At 39.4% G+C, this 17,156-nt stretch overlaps 1 protein-coding gene across 1 annotated transcript in view; it reads left to right on the top strand.

The window, feature by feature from the left end:
• Positions 1-17,156, top strand: part of LOC106523895 (calcium/calmodulin-dependent protein kinase type II subunit delta) — a gene marked incomplete at its 5' end in the record, with an annotated part of 52,497 nt that overhangs the window by 24,544 nt on the left and 10,797 nt on the right. The window contains 3 exon segments of the mRNA XM_014017472.1: positions 2,664-2,723; positions 11,539-11,583; positions 13,062-13,110. Of these exon segments, the coding sequence (XP_013872926.1) occupies positions 2,664-2,723; positions 11,539-11,583; positions 13,062-13,110 (154 nt within the window).

Here is a 17,156-nt window from a genome sequence, read left to right as displayed (position 1 = left end):
GTGTTGACAGGAGGGTCTGAAATGCCTAAGAAGTGAGCTAAAAGGTTTTAATGTCTGAAACCAGTCATGTTTTTGTAAATGTTTGTTTCTACAGATAAGTTGCAGTTAAATATTCTGCTGAAGTAGGCGTTTCAGTGTGATAAAGCTGTAGAATCAGACATATTTGGCTCTGTTCAGATGTTTCTTGTTAGACTAACTGAAGCCATGGAGAAGTCTACAGCAGGAAGCTGATTTTAACATAAAAGTTGAGCAGACTTATCTTATTTAAACAACCTCAGTTTGGAGCAATTGCTGGGTTTCAGTCATGTGACCTGGACGATGCGCAAAATTCAGATGGAGGGGCAGTAAGTGATTAGCACCGGTTCAAAACACAGTTGAAATGGATCACAGTGAGGATGCTAATGACCTAAATGGGCAAAAGGAGATATTGCCAAAAAATATATATGTACATTTAGGATATGATTCATATTGTCTTAATTTTAACTTGTCATATAATCTGGAGGATTTACCTGGTATTGAGGGCATYGATATAAACTATTTGGTGCTGCAGACCTTGTATTATACAACGAACCAGATGAAGGCTTTCAAAAGCCTCAAAGCTACAATTRTTTAGTTTCAGGTTGTGTCAAACATTTAGGATCCAAGGAAGCTTTAAATGACTGTCAACTTGTGACAAGCCTGGGTGAGTAGTGAGTTATTTTAAGTAATTAGTCTATGTTAACAATGCTAATGCTAATGAGTTAACCCCTTTTGTTCCAATGTGCTTAGATCTACCTGTAAATAATTTATTTAGCTTCTGTAAACCCAAATTCSAGGAACAGTCCAATAAAATATCTGAAAATATGATTTAAACGATACACTCCTTACTTGCAGCTCTTGCGTTGTCCGTTTCTACTCCTCTTGTTTTTAACCGTAGATTATGGATCCACTTTTGTTGTCCTTTTGTAAGTTTTTAAAAATTAACTGCCTTGTGAGGCATTAGTTTCCGAATACAAAAAAAACTTTTATATTTCTCCTGATTCGAATGGTTGCAGCAACCATACATGACACAGAATTTAGACATTTTGATGCTGAATCAACAGAAGGAAATGGGGCTGAGTTTACCTCCTGACCCCCAGCTGCATTTCGTGATGTTGATACTACATCCTCAGCAACGCAGCAATAGTTTAATTTTCACAGGACTGATGAGATAAAAGTAGATTTTTCTTCTAAAATTGATYCATTGGAATAACCATTTAAAGGTTTAATTGCAGCTTTTTAATTAGTTAAATTGTAGAAAACTGTTTTTTGACATGTGTTTTGCTCAGATTAGCCTTCATGAGCTCAGTGGTCCGATTCAAGCTAACCCACATTTGGTGACATTACCTGAACCACATCAGGAGGTATTCCAGAAAGGAAGTTATGGGAAAGACTGATTCCATGATAACAAAATCTAAGGAAAACTAATCCCCAACATGTTTTCACTAAGAATCTGAGTTTCTACCTGTTCTTTCCYACCTGCAACACACTGCCTGATATGAGCTTAATTCTAGCCACAAGCAGATTTACTCCCTGTCTGACATCAGGCCAAGAGCCTATCATCAGTTTGAATAATCTTCTTACCAAAAATCATTCTATGATTATAATATAACAAAAACAATATAAAAACATCAGAACAAATCTAAATCACACTGTGGAGAMAGTAGAAATTATTTTGCTGAATAACATCTCCAAAGTGAAACCTCAGTCACAAAATAGTAAGACAAATAATTCAAATGTAGTTTTCTCGAGTACAAAGAGTTTTAACATCTTTAAAGTAAACACATACTGCTTTTAAATCCTTCAATTGAGCTCTATATAAAGTGGAACTGCAATGCTTTTGTCTGAATTCCTCCTTATTGTAACTCCACAAGCCCCACCCCTTTTTTTTTAGGTGTGTCTCAAATCATCTCATTTTGAGGCTGTCTCTTTAAATCCAAGTGAGGTGCTTCACACCCCACCCCACTCCAGCTTCTAGACCGGTTCATTCTAGTTTGACAGAGGAGTTTATAACTATATGAGTAGGTCCTCTGGATAAGTTCTACTTTGTTGAAAAAAATGTTTTCTCTTCAACAGTCTTCAGTCTTTAAGACGTTACAGGAAACTTATCAGCAGAACTTGCACRTGGTGTAAAAACAAGTTAACAATGACRATCAGAACAGATCAAATGCAACACAACAAAGATTAACTCGTCCAGAGGACCTACTTGCTTTTTTTAAATAGATTTTTCTATCTGGATTATTGAGATTCATCAATTGGTCAAGTTCATTGTTTTATTGTTTAGATGTAAGAAAACACTGGAAACTGATTCATGATTTGAAGAGTTTTCATCACTGCTGTACCCACTGGAACATGTTTGTTTTTACAACACTGTGTGGCTCTGAGTAGCTCTGTGGGTTTCTGGAATMTGTACGTTTTGGTTTATGAACTGTTTAAAACATTTCATAAGCTAAGGCTTTATTAAAAGTCTTATCTGAACTGAAACCGTTGGTAAATATGTCGGTCATCTTCCTCTGGAATCAGCAACTCAAAACACAATTTTCCACTGTTCTTTCTACAGCAGCTGCTTGAAGAGCAAATGTTTGGACACTAAGCCTTGTCACTTCTATCCTGTCCATCTGTCTTTCTGTCCACTGTCCCTCCAGATCAACAACAAGGCTAATGTGGTCACCAGCCCCAAAGAGCCTGTCCCCACTCCTTCTCTGGTACACTGTCTGCCTTTCTGCATGGCTCTCTGTTCATCTTGGTCACATCACTGTGGAGTTTTCTGCCTCTCTTACTTTAAAGATTTATTTGGTTTGATCATTTCTCTGCTTTATTGGATGTCACATGGGCTGTCCACACATCACGTGCATCTCTGTATGTTGGCTACATTCTCCGTTGTTGTTGATGCTATATGTAATGGCACTGGGGCCATTATAAAAGAGCTCTTACTATAAACACTGGGTTTAGGTCTTTTTAAAGCATTTCCATTGTCCTGGTTTATCTATTATGTTAGTTAGCTGTAACTTGTATTACACTGTATACTCTCCTGCATTAAGATGTTTGTTTTTTTTATCAGATGTATGTCAATAAGAAAAGAAAAACTCTGTTCCCATTTTCAGTAAACTACACCAATCAGCCATAATATTATGATCACTGACAAGTGATGRAAGCATCAGAATCTGGCAGCTGTTGGGATAATCTAGACAACAAATTGTATCTTTTTAAAGTTAAGAACAAAAAATCTGTTTCCAAAGGCAAAACTGTGACTGTTAGACAGCTAGGCCATAGAAGTCTCACATCTGAAGCTTCTTTATGTTCCTGGTCTGAAGTGGTCAGGACTAGGGCTGCATGATATTTGAAAAACCTGACAGTGTGATTATTAAAATTTGTTTTCTAACTCTGCAATATATATATTGCATTATGAAAAAAATACAAGCATATTCAACAGTTGACCCGAGTAACACTTATGTCCTTTTGACGAACCTGCATCAGTCGCTACAAGTTTGTTTTCAGTCTGTATTTGAGTTATTCTTTTTTTTATTATGCTGGGACTTAAGAAGATTCTTTCTTCTATCATGTGCAAACWTGAACGTGTTATCTCTGTGACTTAGTTTCTGTTTATGTCACACTTTATTATTAGCATTTAAGCTAACCGTATTTTACCTCTTTTCCTCCAGTTTTCTGCAAAACTGCTCACCTTCCATGTTTTCATCAAGGTCCCCTTCTTCCTCCAAAGCTTGACAACACCTTTGGGACAATAATGGCAACAGTTTTTGGAGAAGCGTTACAGCAAAGTTTTAGCTTTTTAATTTAACACAGACGCCCACTTCAGCTGGCGAAGCAACCCATCAGAATAAAAGCAGCAACATGCAACCGTTTAGTGCAGYGACTTCAGGTCTTCAATGMTGTTCCTCATGACCCAGTGTCTTGCTTATTTCAGCTGTTTYTTTGCTTCAGCACACCTGATTCAAATAATTCAGTTACCTCTTCAAAATGTCATTAAGGCTGTCTAAATTTAGGGGCTGCATCCATCTAAGGCCAAATTTGTTGGCCCCTTACGTCATTGCACTGCGCTTAGGGCTGTCCAAATTTGAAGACTCTTCCAATGAGGTCCACAAATGTCTCCTTTTTCYCCCGATTTGAGGGACAGGTCTGCTGGATCTTTGTTGGCCCACTTTATCCCATGATGCATTTCGAGCCGACTGGAGATAAAGCAATTCTTAATAAAGCAAAAGACATCAAAATTCATAGCCACTTTTTTTTGGTCTTTGTGGTTGACAAAGGAAATGGTCCATCTAGACTGGGTAGGCTGGGTCCTTTGAAGGACCCAGCCCCTGAATTTGGACAAAGCCAGTGTTAAACAGAAGCTTGTCAATCAGAAATTCATTTCAGTCCCATCTGTTGAGGCAGGGAAACATCTAAAACATGGAGGACAGTGGGTCACAATGAACAGGGTTCAAGACCTGTGATTCAGTTCCTAGATAACATGTTAGTTTAATTTGCTCCTACATTGCAGAACAAGCAGTGGGACTATTATGCACACCTGCATTGTAATGATGATGCTCAAACAATATGTCATGCAGCTCTAGTCAGGACCKAACAGAAGAGGTCCCAGAGAGAAAAACTGATGAAAAACCTGACTCGAACTCAATAAGCTACCAAAAAAGCCCTGTTCTAGTAAAAGGGTTGCTGCTACTCACTGTATTGAATGTTGATGGTTTCATTACAACTGGTTCCATATGAAGCTGTGTAACCAAGCCCAGGTTGGCTTGTGTCCACTAACCTTTGGCGAACGTACCTATGATGGACAGGTAAGCATCCGAACTGAACCTTTAAACAGAAAGCTGGCCTTGTCTTTATCACAGACTTGTACATCAGAAGTGTCATTTATCTGACAATACTACTGGGTGCCAAAMTCATTGCTTTGTGTTCAAGAAACACTTAGGACTCAGATTCATATACAGAACCAATRAAAAGTATTTCCCTCTTGGAGAATAGTGATGGAGAYCATCAATACCRCTGAGAMCACTCTGAAGGAGTTACAAGCTTCARCAGGGAAAGACAGACACTTGTTGACCAGGTTCCTCACCTGTCTAAACTTYATGGGAGAGAGGCAAAGAGAAAACAACTGTTGGAGTGAAGGACTCCTTAAATCTGGACTATAGTTTGCCAAATGTCATGTGGAAGACTTTGCAGGAATCAGTTAACCCTTTATTTACAAGCCTTCCAAGACCAGTTGCGCTTCACAAACTATAGGAAAACCCTAGAGAACAATCTGCTTTCAGCAGACACTTCCACTGAGTGAAGACCTCAGGGCAGTCTCTGAACTCACTGAAGGGTTTATGTATCCTCTCTCTCGACACCCCTTAGGATCTCACACAAGGAGCTGTAAAGGGTCATTAGAGAGAGTGAACAGGGTTTTTCTCCTGGATCTCATTACCTAAATGACCTGACCTCGGATAAGTGGAAGAAGATAGTGATTTGTGGAACAGAAACTCCGATTGCTTTATTCTTTAGATTTGTAAGTGATAAAGCATTTGTAGGATGTTCTAGAAACAAGTCAGCTTCTTTTCTGTCCTGTTTCTCAGCCTGAAGGGCTTGGATCATGATATTGAAAACTTGATGTAATGTTCTAGCAGAAATGTCCTGAGTGGTTATTCTGTGTACCAAACTAGAGATGTCTGATTTTAGGCAGGTGGTCATACTGTTATGGCTAAGTGGTGTAAACTGCTCTCAGGTTTTAGTCTAGTAGGAAGGAGGGGGTCCCATGCACCTGAAAGATATTTTTTAACCTAACTTTTTGTACTCCTTAAGGTGTCTAGTAAATGGAGTGTGTTGGCCCCAGAGCAAATTATTGTCCCATATATGTTTTTATTGACCATCTTTAATGGCGGACCTGGATTTTCCATTGTGAATGATGAAAAGTTTAAATCAACATAGCTCCTAAACTATATATCCGACAGACACCATTCACCCCATTTTATTTTTGTCTTTTCATGGGTAATTGGTTGGAAAAAAGATTCCCATGATTATATCATGGCTGATGCATAATACCTGGAGTAAACACTAAAAAAAATGCTAAAATTCGCCTAAACTGAATCACAGGAACTTCTCCCCGTACACCCTATTGATATTTTTTTCAAAGCTTTGTATATTTCTAATCTTCAACATGCATAGTAAACACAATTTGGTGATATCCACTTGAAATTTTGTCACATGTACTGTATATTTATTGYGCCATTTTGGTTGCCATCTTGGATTTCCACAAATGCAAAAAAGAGAATGTAAAATCAACATATTAACTTAACTAGACATTGTGCAGAGGTAAATGACCCCAGTTTTGGTTCCATTTTGGCATGAGGAATTAATGGARATGGGTAGTGACATGACTGGAGGATTCATGAAGCATTGTCACCCAAATAAATGGAAAAATGTAGGAAAATATAGGTGGAATTGGGCCTTGGAGAAAAGAAAACCACCCCAAAATTATTTATTCATCAGTTAGAAAGTCTTCATAATCGATATCTTGCTCTTCAATGTCRTCCTCATCTATATCCTCTACTATTTCCTCCAGCAAGTCAATCAGTGTTAGWAGGGCAGATTGGGCCATATGACCACACTGGCYCCAGGGTACGATCTTCACTCAGCYCTGGCCARGATCRTAGTATGGTAGCTCTTTTGTATATGGYCAGATGGGGGTCGACTTGATTAACATGTGGGACCAGCTTCTCCCTGCAGRGAGGCAGTCATGAGAGGTCCACCTTCAGTTTTGTGGTGATGGTCTCATCCTCCCAGAKCATCTTTCTGAGAATGAWGCTKCTTRTGYTGTTCACAGATTTCTCCTGATMGTGKCCATACATYAGACATGTGAAGGCYTYGATGTGCTTGAACWCTTCTGGTTCCACAGACCACTCCTCATCAAGTTTTCTGAGGAGATGAATAATTATAGTATCGCAAAGTCATATTGCATCAATACATAGGGCCAGCAGGTATTTATTGCCATGACATGCTTCCATAAATCTTAATTAAAACATTAATCTGTAAGCTGCATGGTACTTGGGATATCTCTGCAGCCTTTTTTAGAAGCCCAACCTTCCCTTTTCCTTTAAAGGTGCTTGTAACATCTTCCCCTGTGAAGAAATACAGGCCCAGAAGTGTTGTACACAACAACCCCGCCCTCCACCCAGGATTTGGCCAGTTTGTTGACATTTATGATTTTCCTGTGCTTCCTGGCCCCAATGTCTATGCAGATAATAAGGCTTAAAGATGAATTAAACATACAGTGGGGAAAAAGTATTTAGTCAGCTACCAATTGTGCAACGTCTCCCTCTTAATATGGGAGAGGTCTGTGATTGACATCATAGTTAGACCTCAACTATGAGAGACAAAATGAAAAAAACATATCTAGAAAATCGCATTGTCTGATTTTTTTAAAAGAATTTATTTGCAAATTATGGCGGAAAATAAGTATTTGATCAACAAMAAACAAGCAAGATTTCTGTCTCTCACAGATCTGTAACTTCTTCTTTAAGAGACTCCTCTGTCCTCCTCACATTACCTGTAGTAATGGCGCCTGTTTGAACTTATCAGTAAAGAAGACACCTGTTCCCAACCTTAAATGGTCACACTCCAAACTCCACTATGGTGAAGACCAAAGAGCTGTGTAAGACACCAGAAACAAAACTGTAGACCTGCACCAGGCTGGGAAGACTGAATCTGCAATAGGCAAGCAGCTTGGTGTGAAGAAATCWACTGTGGGAGCRATAATYAGAAAATGKAAKACMTACAAGACCACTGATAATCTCCCTTGATCAGAGGCTCCACACAAGATCTTACCCTGTGGGGTCAAAATGGTCACAAGWATGGTGAGCAAAAATCCCAGAACCACATCGGGGACCTGGTGAATGACCTGCAGAAGTCCCAGCCTTCTGGTGGTGTAAGTAACACTACACCACTAGAAGGCTGGGACTAACATAACAAAGGCTACCATCAGTAACACACTACACCGCCAGGAGGCTGGGACTAATGTAACAAAGGCTACCATCAGTAACGCACTACGCCACCAAGGACTCAGATCCTGCAGTGCCAGATGTTTCCCCCTGCTTAAGCCAGTCCATATCCAGGCACGTCTGAAGTTTGCTAGAGAGCATTTGGATGTTCCAGAAGAGTATTGGGAGAATGTCATATGGTCAGATGAAACCAAAGTAGAACTGTTTGTAGAAACAACTCGTCATGTTTGGAGGAGAGTGAATGCTGAGTTGCATCTAAAAAAACACCATACTTGCTATGAAGCACGGGGGTGGCAGCATCATGCTTTGGCACTGTTTCTCTGCAAAGGGACCAGGACAACTGATCCGTGTACATGAAAGAATGAATGGGGCCATGTATCGTGTTATTTAGAGTGCAAATCTTCCATCAGCAAGAGCATTGAAGATGAAACGTGGCTGGGTCTTTCACCATGACAACTATCCCAAGCACACCACCAGGGCAACAAAGGAGTGGCTTTGTAAGAAACATTTCAAGGTCCTGGAGTGGCCTAGCCAGTCTCCAGATCTCAACCCCATAGAAAACCTTTGGAGGGAGTTGAAAGTCTGTGTCGTGCAGCAACAGCCCCAAAACATCATGCTCAAGAGATCTGCATGGAGGAATCCAGTTTTCACCTCCTGTATCATGACTGAGTACTCGGTGAAATGCTGGTTGTTTGGGGTGAAGTAGTCAATGGTAGATCTTCAGGGGGTTTGTCACCAGTAACTGATACAAAGCCAGCAAACCTTGCAACAAGTTGCTTTAATCCACTACTCCCCACCACTTGGACAAGTAACCAGACACGATACTCTTGGATGCAGTTTGAGTAGAACTTTGTTGTTTGTGGAATTAAAAACTGCTTCTTCAGGTAAAGGTGCTTTATTTGTCATCAGTGCATGTTCACATGCAAGGATGAAATTTGTGTTCTGCATTTGACCCATCACACATGAGAAACACTAAAGTGRAGCAGCAGGCAGCTACAATATGTGAGTGCTGGGGAACAGTTGGTGATTGGGTCTCTTGCTCAAGGACACCACCACATGTGGGCATGGCGGGGAGTCGAACCTCTGACTTTCTGGTCCAAAGTCACCTCTACCACTACACCACAGCTGCCCTCAACTTGGGTCCAATTCAGTTATAGATACAGAAGGGGTTTAGGGGTTTCAGGTGTATCTACCTTCAAAGAACATGTCTTTTTCCATTCATAGAGAGGAAACTTTATTTGATTTTCCAGAGAGTTGGGAACATCAAATCCAGTTTTCACCTCCTGTATCATGACCCCACTAGTCCAGTTACCCACATTGGAGCCATGGATGTTTGTACTTATTTTGTTCAGATTGTCCCACTCAAGATGAAACCCATTGTTGCCCTCACCAGTAATAATTTGTGGACTGAGAGAATAGAAAATCCCATCTCTCCTGGATTTCTTTTTTGCTGGATCAAACTGTTTATACTCACCATTATTTTCTTTCTTGTGTTTCTTTGGCATTATTAGCAATAATCAGCCTATATTTATAGAAACTTTTAACATCAATTATTTTTCAACATTTCAAACTGACGAAAATTAAATAACTGTCTAAACCTTTATGCCAATGCCTACAACAAATTGCCAGAATAATTTAAAGGGTGTAGTTTAGAATTTGATAGTTTGTGCTTAGAACCAGTGCTAATGCTAGCTTGTAAATTTGCTAATGTGTGTCGACATCCAAGATGGCTGACAAAATCAAATCCTGGCAAATTGTTTTTAAGTAAAAAATATGTATAGCCTATAAACCATTTTGTAGTTAGAAATTATCGCAATTGCCATACATGAAGCGGGCCGACTTGACACGTCATCGAGATAAGCTGAGATTGCCATGGAAATGCCACTGTAAATGCACGACTATTGATTTTACAAAATTTTTCCATTTATTTGGCTGACAATGCTTCATAAATCCTCCAGTCATGTCACTACCCATCTCCATTAATACCTCATGCCAAAATGGAACCAAAACTGGGGTCATTTGCCTCTGCACAATGTCTAGTTAAGTCAATATGTTGATATAACATTCTCTTTTTTGCGTTTGTGGAAATCCAGGTCTGCAACCAAAATGGCACAATAAACATACATGTGACAAAATTTCAAGTGGATATCATCAACTTGTGTTTACTATGCATGTTGAAGATTATAAATATACAAAGCTTTGAAAAAAATATCAATAGGGTGTACAGGGGAGAAATTTCTGCGATTCAGTTTAGGCAAATTTTAGCATTTTTTTAGTGTTTACTCCAGCTATTATGCATCAAACATGATCTAATCATAGGAATCTTTTTTTCACCAAATTACCCGTGAAAAGACAAAAATAAAATGGGGTGAATGGTGTCTGTCGGATGTATAGTTTAGGAACTATGTTGCTTTAAAGTTTTCATTATTCACAATGGAAAATCCAGGTCGGCCATTAAAGATGGTCAATAGAAACATATGTGGGACAATAATTTGCTGTGGGGCCAACACAATCCATTTACTAGACACCTTAAGGAGTACAAAAAGTTAGGTTAAAAAATATCTTTCAGGTGCATGGGACCCCCCCTTCCTACTAGACTATTTCTAGTTTATACCTTAAAGCCAGCAGAAGACACTCGACTGAAAATGTGAACAGTAAATTTAGAATCAATTATCTTATGTACAGAAGAAGTTGGTTAAAACTGCGCCTGCAGGAAATCTGAGGGTTATGGCAGCATAACTTCAGATATGATTGGTTTTCTATCTTTCCCTGCATTCATATACTGCTAGAAATCCAACTACCAGTAATTTGGATCCTCTAACATTAGGGTAGCTGTGTTTCCATTAAGGTTTTTTATGTGCTTTTKGAAGTATTGCATTAGAAAAGGTTTATTCGMTACAAACCAGTAGATGGAAACACACCWAATTCRCATTTCATTTACATATATGCTACAGTTTGTGGAGATTTTAGCTGCCTTTTGGACCAATCACCATATTTTATCTTAAGCTAAGCTAACAACATTCTCCTGAAAGACATAATAACCACAAGTTTTCCTGTTTTATACAGAATTACAGCTGTGGTTGAACTTTAATGAGCAGCTAACAGCCGTAGCACATCCTGCACATTTGAATGAGACTTTTAGTTTCAGGCTGTACTTCTTTTTGATTTTAGCTTTGTACTGATGTGTTGAAGTTGTGTGTAGTTCAGCATTTGAAGAGATTATGCAGCTTGCTGCTATATATTTATTGGTGTAAGAAAATTGAGAGCTCATTAAAACTTCATCTGGTAAAAACGTTTACATGATCTGAGCATTTCTACAGCTTCCACTGCATCTCATCTCATTTGTCAGTGCTGCAGTTTACTGTCACTGTTCTGTATTCTGTAGCCATTTAAAAATATATATATTTTCCAACTTTTTCTTTAATTCCTTGGTTGTTCTTGAATTTACTTTTCTGTCGGTCTTTCCTCCTAAAACACTTTCTTTTGACACAAACCTCTTCTTCTACTCTTGGTCCTCTCATACCAGGAGCCTCAGACTACTGTTATCCACAATCCAGCTGATGGAAACAAGGTATACAGCTGATCAGACGCTGATCTGAAGCTGTAGTCATAGCTGCACCATTTAGTGTAGCGCTTTAATGTTCTGCTTATCATGTTGGCGATCCATTGGTGGTTGTTAAAATGTAACKTCATGTGAGAAAACAAGGACTACAGATTCTGTACTGTGACTTTTGCATGCCACTCTCCTCTTAACATTGGTTATGTGTTTCAAGTATTGTACGTTATTTGCTAATTATGACCATTGTTACAATGGTGTAATTTCATTGTCATTCAGCTAACCAGAGTTTAAATTCTTTTTAAAGAACCATTCTTACATTAGTTTTTCAATTATGAGACAAACTAATGTGCATGCTTTTGGAACAAAAAAAGGTCCTCTTCACACAGGATGATGGCCCATTGGTCATTTCACATTTAGACAACTTCCTTCAGTTGAAGGTTACCTTCCTACTGCTGTGCTCTTGGTGCTCAACAAATAATGTTTTCCTGCTATTTTGATGTCCTAGATGAGATTTCTTGTGCCCATGCCACACTACATGCCCTCTGTGGCACAACTTTCAAAATACACCTGTGTGTAGCTTTGTGCTACATCATGGCACAAGGCTACAGCCACAAGAAGGACATGTGCACTAGTAGTTTCCATCTCCATGGTGAAGCCCTTTAGATTCTCTACTATCACGCCACACAGGTTCCATGTCATGAATACCCTGCCACYGTTATAACTGTCTCCAACAACCTCACAATGAAAGTGTGGAGCATACTGAAAACCTTCCCTGTCCTGTCACACTTTAGTGACTTTATTATGCTCCTGAAGACCTGATCATGGTTCTGCAAGGACTCAGTGTTCTGACTGATTTGTCATTGTGAGATGATCCCGTGTGAAGGGGACCTGAAAACCATGCAATGACATGGATACCAAAACTGTTCCAAGTCCAGTCCTCTTCAGAACCACCCTGTTGCATCTACAGTGTGTGGATGCTTTGCTTGTTCAGACGTATGGATCTTCATTGTTGTGTATAATCCATGAAATGATGYTGGGACACGTGCATGTTTGTTTTATGCTTTGTGCTACACAGTGATGTTGTAGGTCATAGTGTAGCAGACTGTAAGTGTTCTGTGCGAAGTAAGTCATGTAGACATTAGCATAAGGCTCTGCAGCCATGTGCTTAATTGTACCTCTGCAATATTCTGCTTCTGTACCCAATTCACAAACGGTGAGATCTTCATTGTGCACTTCATATTTTCTTCAACTTTAARCAGTGTATGGCTAAAGATGTACAAATCTAGTAGAGAACAGTTGAACTATCACTGTTGGAGGATGTTTATTTCACCTGATGTACTATCAGACTTTGTCACCAACAGTGATGCTTATAACAACGCACTGAAAGAGCGTGGAGTGGATGAAGCTCTGTGGAAGTCTGGTGTCTATCCTCATTGGTTCTGTTTCAACAGACCTGGTTTTCTCACGTGTCCTGATTTGTTCTTTCACAGGAGTCCAGTGAGAGTGCCAACACTACCATTGAGGATGAGGATGTGAGAGGTAAGGACTTTCAGACCAAATCTAACCACTTTCCTGTCAGCTGGGGGATCTTAAYCCCCTCATTCACACAATCCAAGGTTTATTTTTGCCTTAAGCACCTGTGTGTTGCATGATTAAATGGTTTTAAGTTGAGRCTTAAGGACAAGGCTTACAGTAGTGTTCCTCTAGACATTTTCTCAGATTGCTCCTTCTGGTTTTAAGCCATGACCTTCATCGTGTACTGGAGCAGTTGAGCGTGAAGCTCCTGGGGGGGTTCGCCAGTGAATCTGAGACCATGGTTCTCAACTGGGACAAGGTGAAAKGCTCTTTCTAGGTCAAGGATAAAAGGGTGGTTTTTGCTTCGAGTAGCAAAGTTTCTGTGAGCTTTCTTCATGAGTGATGATAGGATAGGGAGAGAGGAGATGGATGGATGGATGGATATATATGTGCTTCTGAGGGTTGTTGTGGTGGAGGAGGAGCTGAGCTGAAAGCTGAAGCTTGACTGCAGACATGAGGTGTGGATCAGGATCAAAAGAACTGATGGARATGATGTTCCACCATCCAGAGGCAGCTCAGTAGAACCATGGTGTGTCTGCAGTCAGCTTGGGGTTGGGGGGTGTTGTTGTCAGAGAATGCCTCCTTCCTGGGCGTAAGTCAGTGAGAGACCTTGAGGTAGAGCTGGGCAATAACCCAATGTTTATTGGCATATATTTATAATCAATATAAATAATAATATAAAAGAAAATTTGTCAAGCAGAATGTTATCACTGAACCATAGAGTTAAATAACCCGAGCCCTGCCTATCCCCTCCAATGTTGGCATCTGTGTCAACATGGAGGAGCAAAAACGGCGACCGAACAGGGCATTGGCTCACAGTCGACATAGCAACTGTTAGATTAACAGCAACTAGATCTGTCTCACATTATCTGTAGTATTTTTTATTATAAATTATTATAATTCCTATTTTTAATTCATTGAACAATCATGTAAAACAGCTAGACAATATATCATTTATTTGTAACAAAGATCTAAACCAGACCTGATGTCGGTCAGTAACTTATACTAGTTACTAGTCGAAGTATAATTCTCAACTACCTACAGTAGATAGATTATACACTCTTATATATCCAACCACAATTCCAATGAAGTTGGGRTGTTTAAAACAAATAACTGAAGTAGGTTGAAAAAGATTTGAATCATTATTCTGTTTKTAAGTACACTATGAAGACTAAAAAATGTAATGTTCAAACAGAAGCTGTTGTTTTTGTTTGTTTTTACAAGTATTCACATACAGTATTGCGTTAGTGTCCATGGCATGGGTAACTGTCACATCTGTGAAGGCACCATTAATGCTGAAAGCTACATCCAGGTTTTGGAGCAAGACAATGACAAGACGCTGTCGTAAGAGTGCAGGWACTAGACTGGYCTGCCTCCACACCTGTCTCCCACTGAAAAAGTGTGGAGCGTTATGAAGAGACCCCCGGATTGTTGAGCAACTGAARTTWTTCATCAAGCAAGAAAAGAAAGAATTCAGCTACAAAGCTTCAACAATCAGTGTCCTCAGTTCACAAACACTTACTGAGTGTTGTTAAAAGGAAAGCTGATGGAACACAGTGGGAAACATGACTCTGTCCCTGATTGATTAGAACATGTTGCAGTAAGTGAAGATTTGCAATAAAGTTTATCTGTTTGAACATTAAAAATCTGTGTGTGTCAACCCCTTCAGGTGTACCTACTGTATATAATAACCTTTAAAATCCTGATATCTACATTGAAGATGGAATTAAAAAATTAACTTGAAGCCTCTTTCAGGTGTGTACTTACTGTAATGCTAACAAATTGATCAAATATAACTTATTTGTAACAGACAAACATTTCATAAGTTGGCATAATTTGTTTAAAACATTAGTGTGACAGGACCTTTAGTAAAACAAAACACCCTATTTTTTTATCTGCACACTGGTAACATGTCCTGCCGCTAATAAATTTATTTTTGCTTTTGCTCAGTGCATTGTTTATTAAAACAGATGTTACAGAAACTCAGACCAACCTCTGAAGTTTTGCCAAAGTATTTCTTTAATAACAAATTTTTTTACTTTAGACATGACATTGAGACACGTGTTCATGTCTCCACATGTTGTTCAGAATTTTCACCCATTAAAGAACGTGGCAGTGCTCTTTAAAATAACCATCATAGATTGTGAGCTTGTTGCTGCTTCCTTAACCACAGAGCAAGGCACTAAATAGTTTTACAGTACACTGATCTACTTGTAGGAGTCACCTGTATGTGCTGAAGATTTGTTTGTTTTTTTTTAGAATGGACCCTAATTTAAATTATTACTTACATTTAGTGATAAATGTTTATTGTTTTGTTTTCGAGCTGTTCAGCCGTTTATTAAAGCTCAGGATTAGTTTCATCTGTGATACGAGTCTGCCACCTGCTGACAGGTAATGTTAGTCTTCTAACAACACTGGCAGACCACTGTTGTCTTTTAGTAAAAGTCAAACCTGAGAAGTACTGGATGTTTGTGCCACAACTTGTTTTCCCCTCTTTTTAAAATAACTATTCAGCTAAATGAACTAAAATTAAACAGGTGATGTAAAAAAAGTAATTCAGCTCCATCTCAAGTACACAAAAAGTGGGGTTAGTAATTATGCTGAACTTTAGTGCAAACRACCCTTTTTCATAGCAAACACAGTTGGAGTTTTAATTCTGACAGGACTGACAGACAAACAGTGGATTACTTTCTTTTCAATAAACTTTTATAGTGGTTCATGAAAACAGGATTTATAAACCTTTAAATCATGGAATTCTGATTGTATTTGTGTAGGAAGTCTAACTACAGATAATTGCCATCAATCAAAGCATTAACTTGTCCTGCAGTTGGTTCAGATGATTCCTGAAGGTCTGAGGTCCGCTTCCACCTGTTTGACCTGGTTCAGAGTCAGGCTGCGACCCTCGCCTCTGGATGAGAAGGATTTTTWAAAAACATTCTTAAAGACAAGAGGTTGAAGATCATCCTCCAGATGGCTGCTTTATTAGTTTCAAAGCTCAGCTGTTTACTTTAGTCTTGACTGGTTCAGATTAGCTGTTAGCTCATCAGTCCTGTCAAAATTGAATTCTACCTCAGTTCACAAGGCTCTTTACAAAAGGTTTTTTATAACTTTTCTGCAGAACTTCTCTCTAAAATGATCCAAATATCCAGTTAATCTGCATGCTTTGTGATTTCTTTGTAGCTGACAAGATAAAAGCTTTAAACACATTCATCACATTTCATGTATTCATTTCATGTTGATCTTTTGTCCGTCTCATTTGTTTCTCATTCCTGCTGCATATCCACCTTCATCTTCTCATCCCATTACTTTTCATCCCGTCACTTCTTATCCCCTCATTCTGTCACTTCTCATCCTCTCATCCTGTCACTTATCCTTTCATTCCGTCCCTTCGCATCTCATCACTTCGCATCCTGTCACTTTTCATTCCCTCATCTCGCCACTTCTCATCCCGTCGCTTCTCGTTCCCTGATCCCATCAAATCTCATCCCATTACCTCATTCCATCACTTCTCATCCCCTTATTCAATCACTTCTCATCCCAATCACCTCATCTCATCAATTTTCATCCTCTCATCCCCTCATTCTGTCTCTTCTCATCCTCTCACCCCATCACTTCACATCTCGTCACTTCGAATCCTGTCACATTTCATTCCCTCATCCCGCCACTTCTCATACCCTCATCCCATTACCTCTCATCCCGTCATTTCTTATCCTCACTTCTCATCCCCTCATTCTGTCACCTCTCATCCCCTCATTTGGTCACTTCTCATCCTCTCATCCCAATCACCTCATCTCATCAATTTTCATCCTTTCATCCCCTCATCCTGTCACTTCTCATCCCTTCATTCCCTCACTTCTCTTCCTTTCATCCCATCACCTCATCATCCTCTCACCTCATCATCCCATCACTTCTCATCCCATCACCTCGTCATCCCATCACCTCATCATCCTCTCACCTCATCATCCCATCACTTCTCATCCCATCACCTCGTCATCCCATCACTTCTCATC

The sequence above is a fragment of the Austrofundulus limnaeus genome, unplaced genomic scaffold, assembly GCF_001266775.1.
Source record: "Austrofundulus limnaeus strain Quisiro unplaced genomic scaffold, Austrofundulus_limnaeus-1.0 Scaffold169, whole genome shotgun sequence".
In the NCBI taxonomy this organism is placed as follows: Eukaryota; Metazoa; Chordata; class Actinopteri; order Cyprinodontiformes; family Rivulidae; genus Austrofundulus; species Austrofundulus limnaeus.
This window is presented reverse-complemented; position numbering and strand designations above follow the sequence as displayed.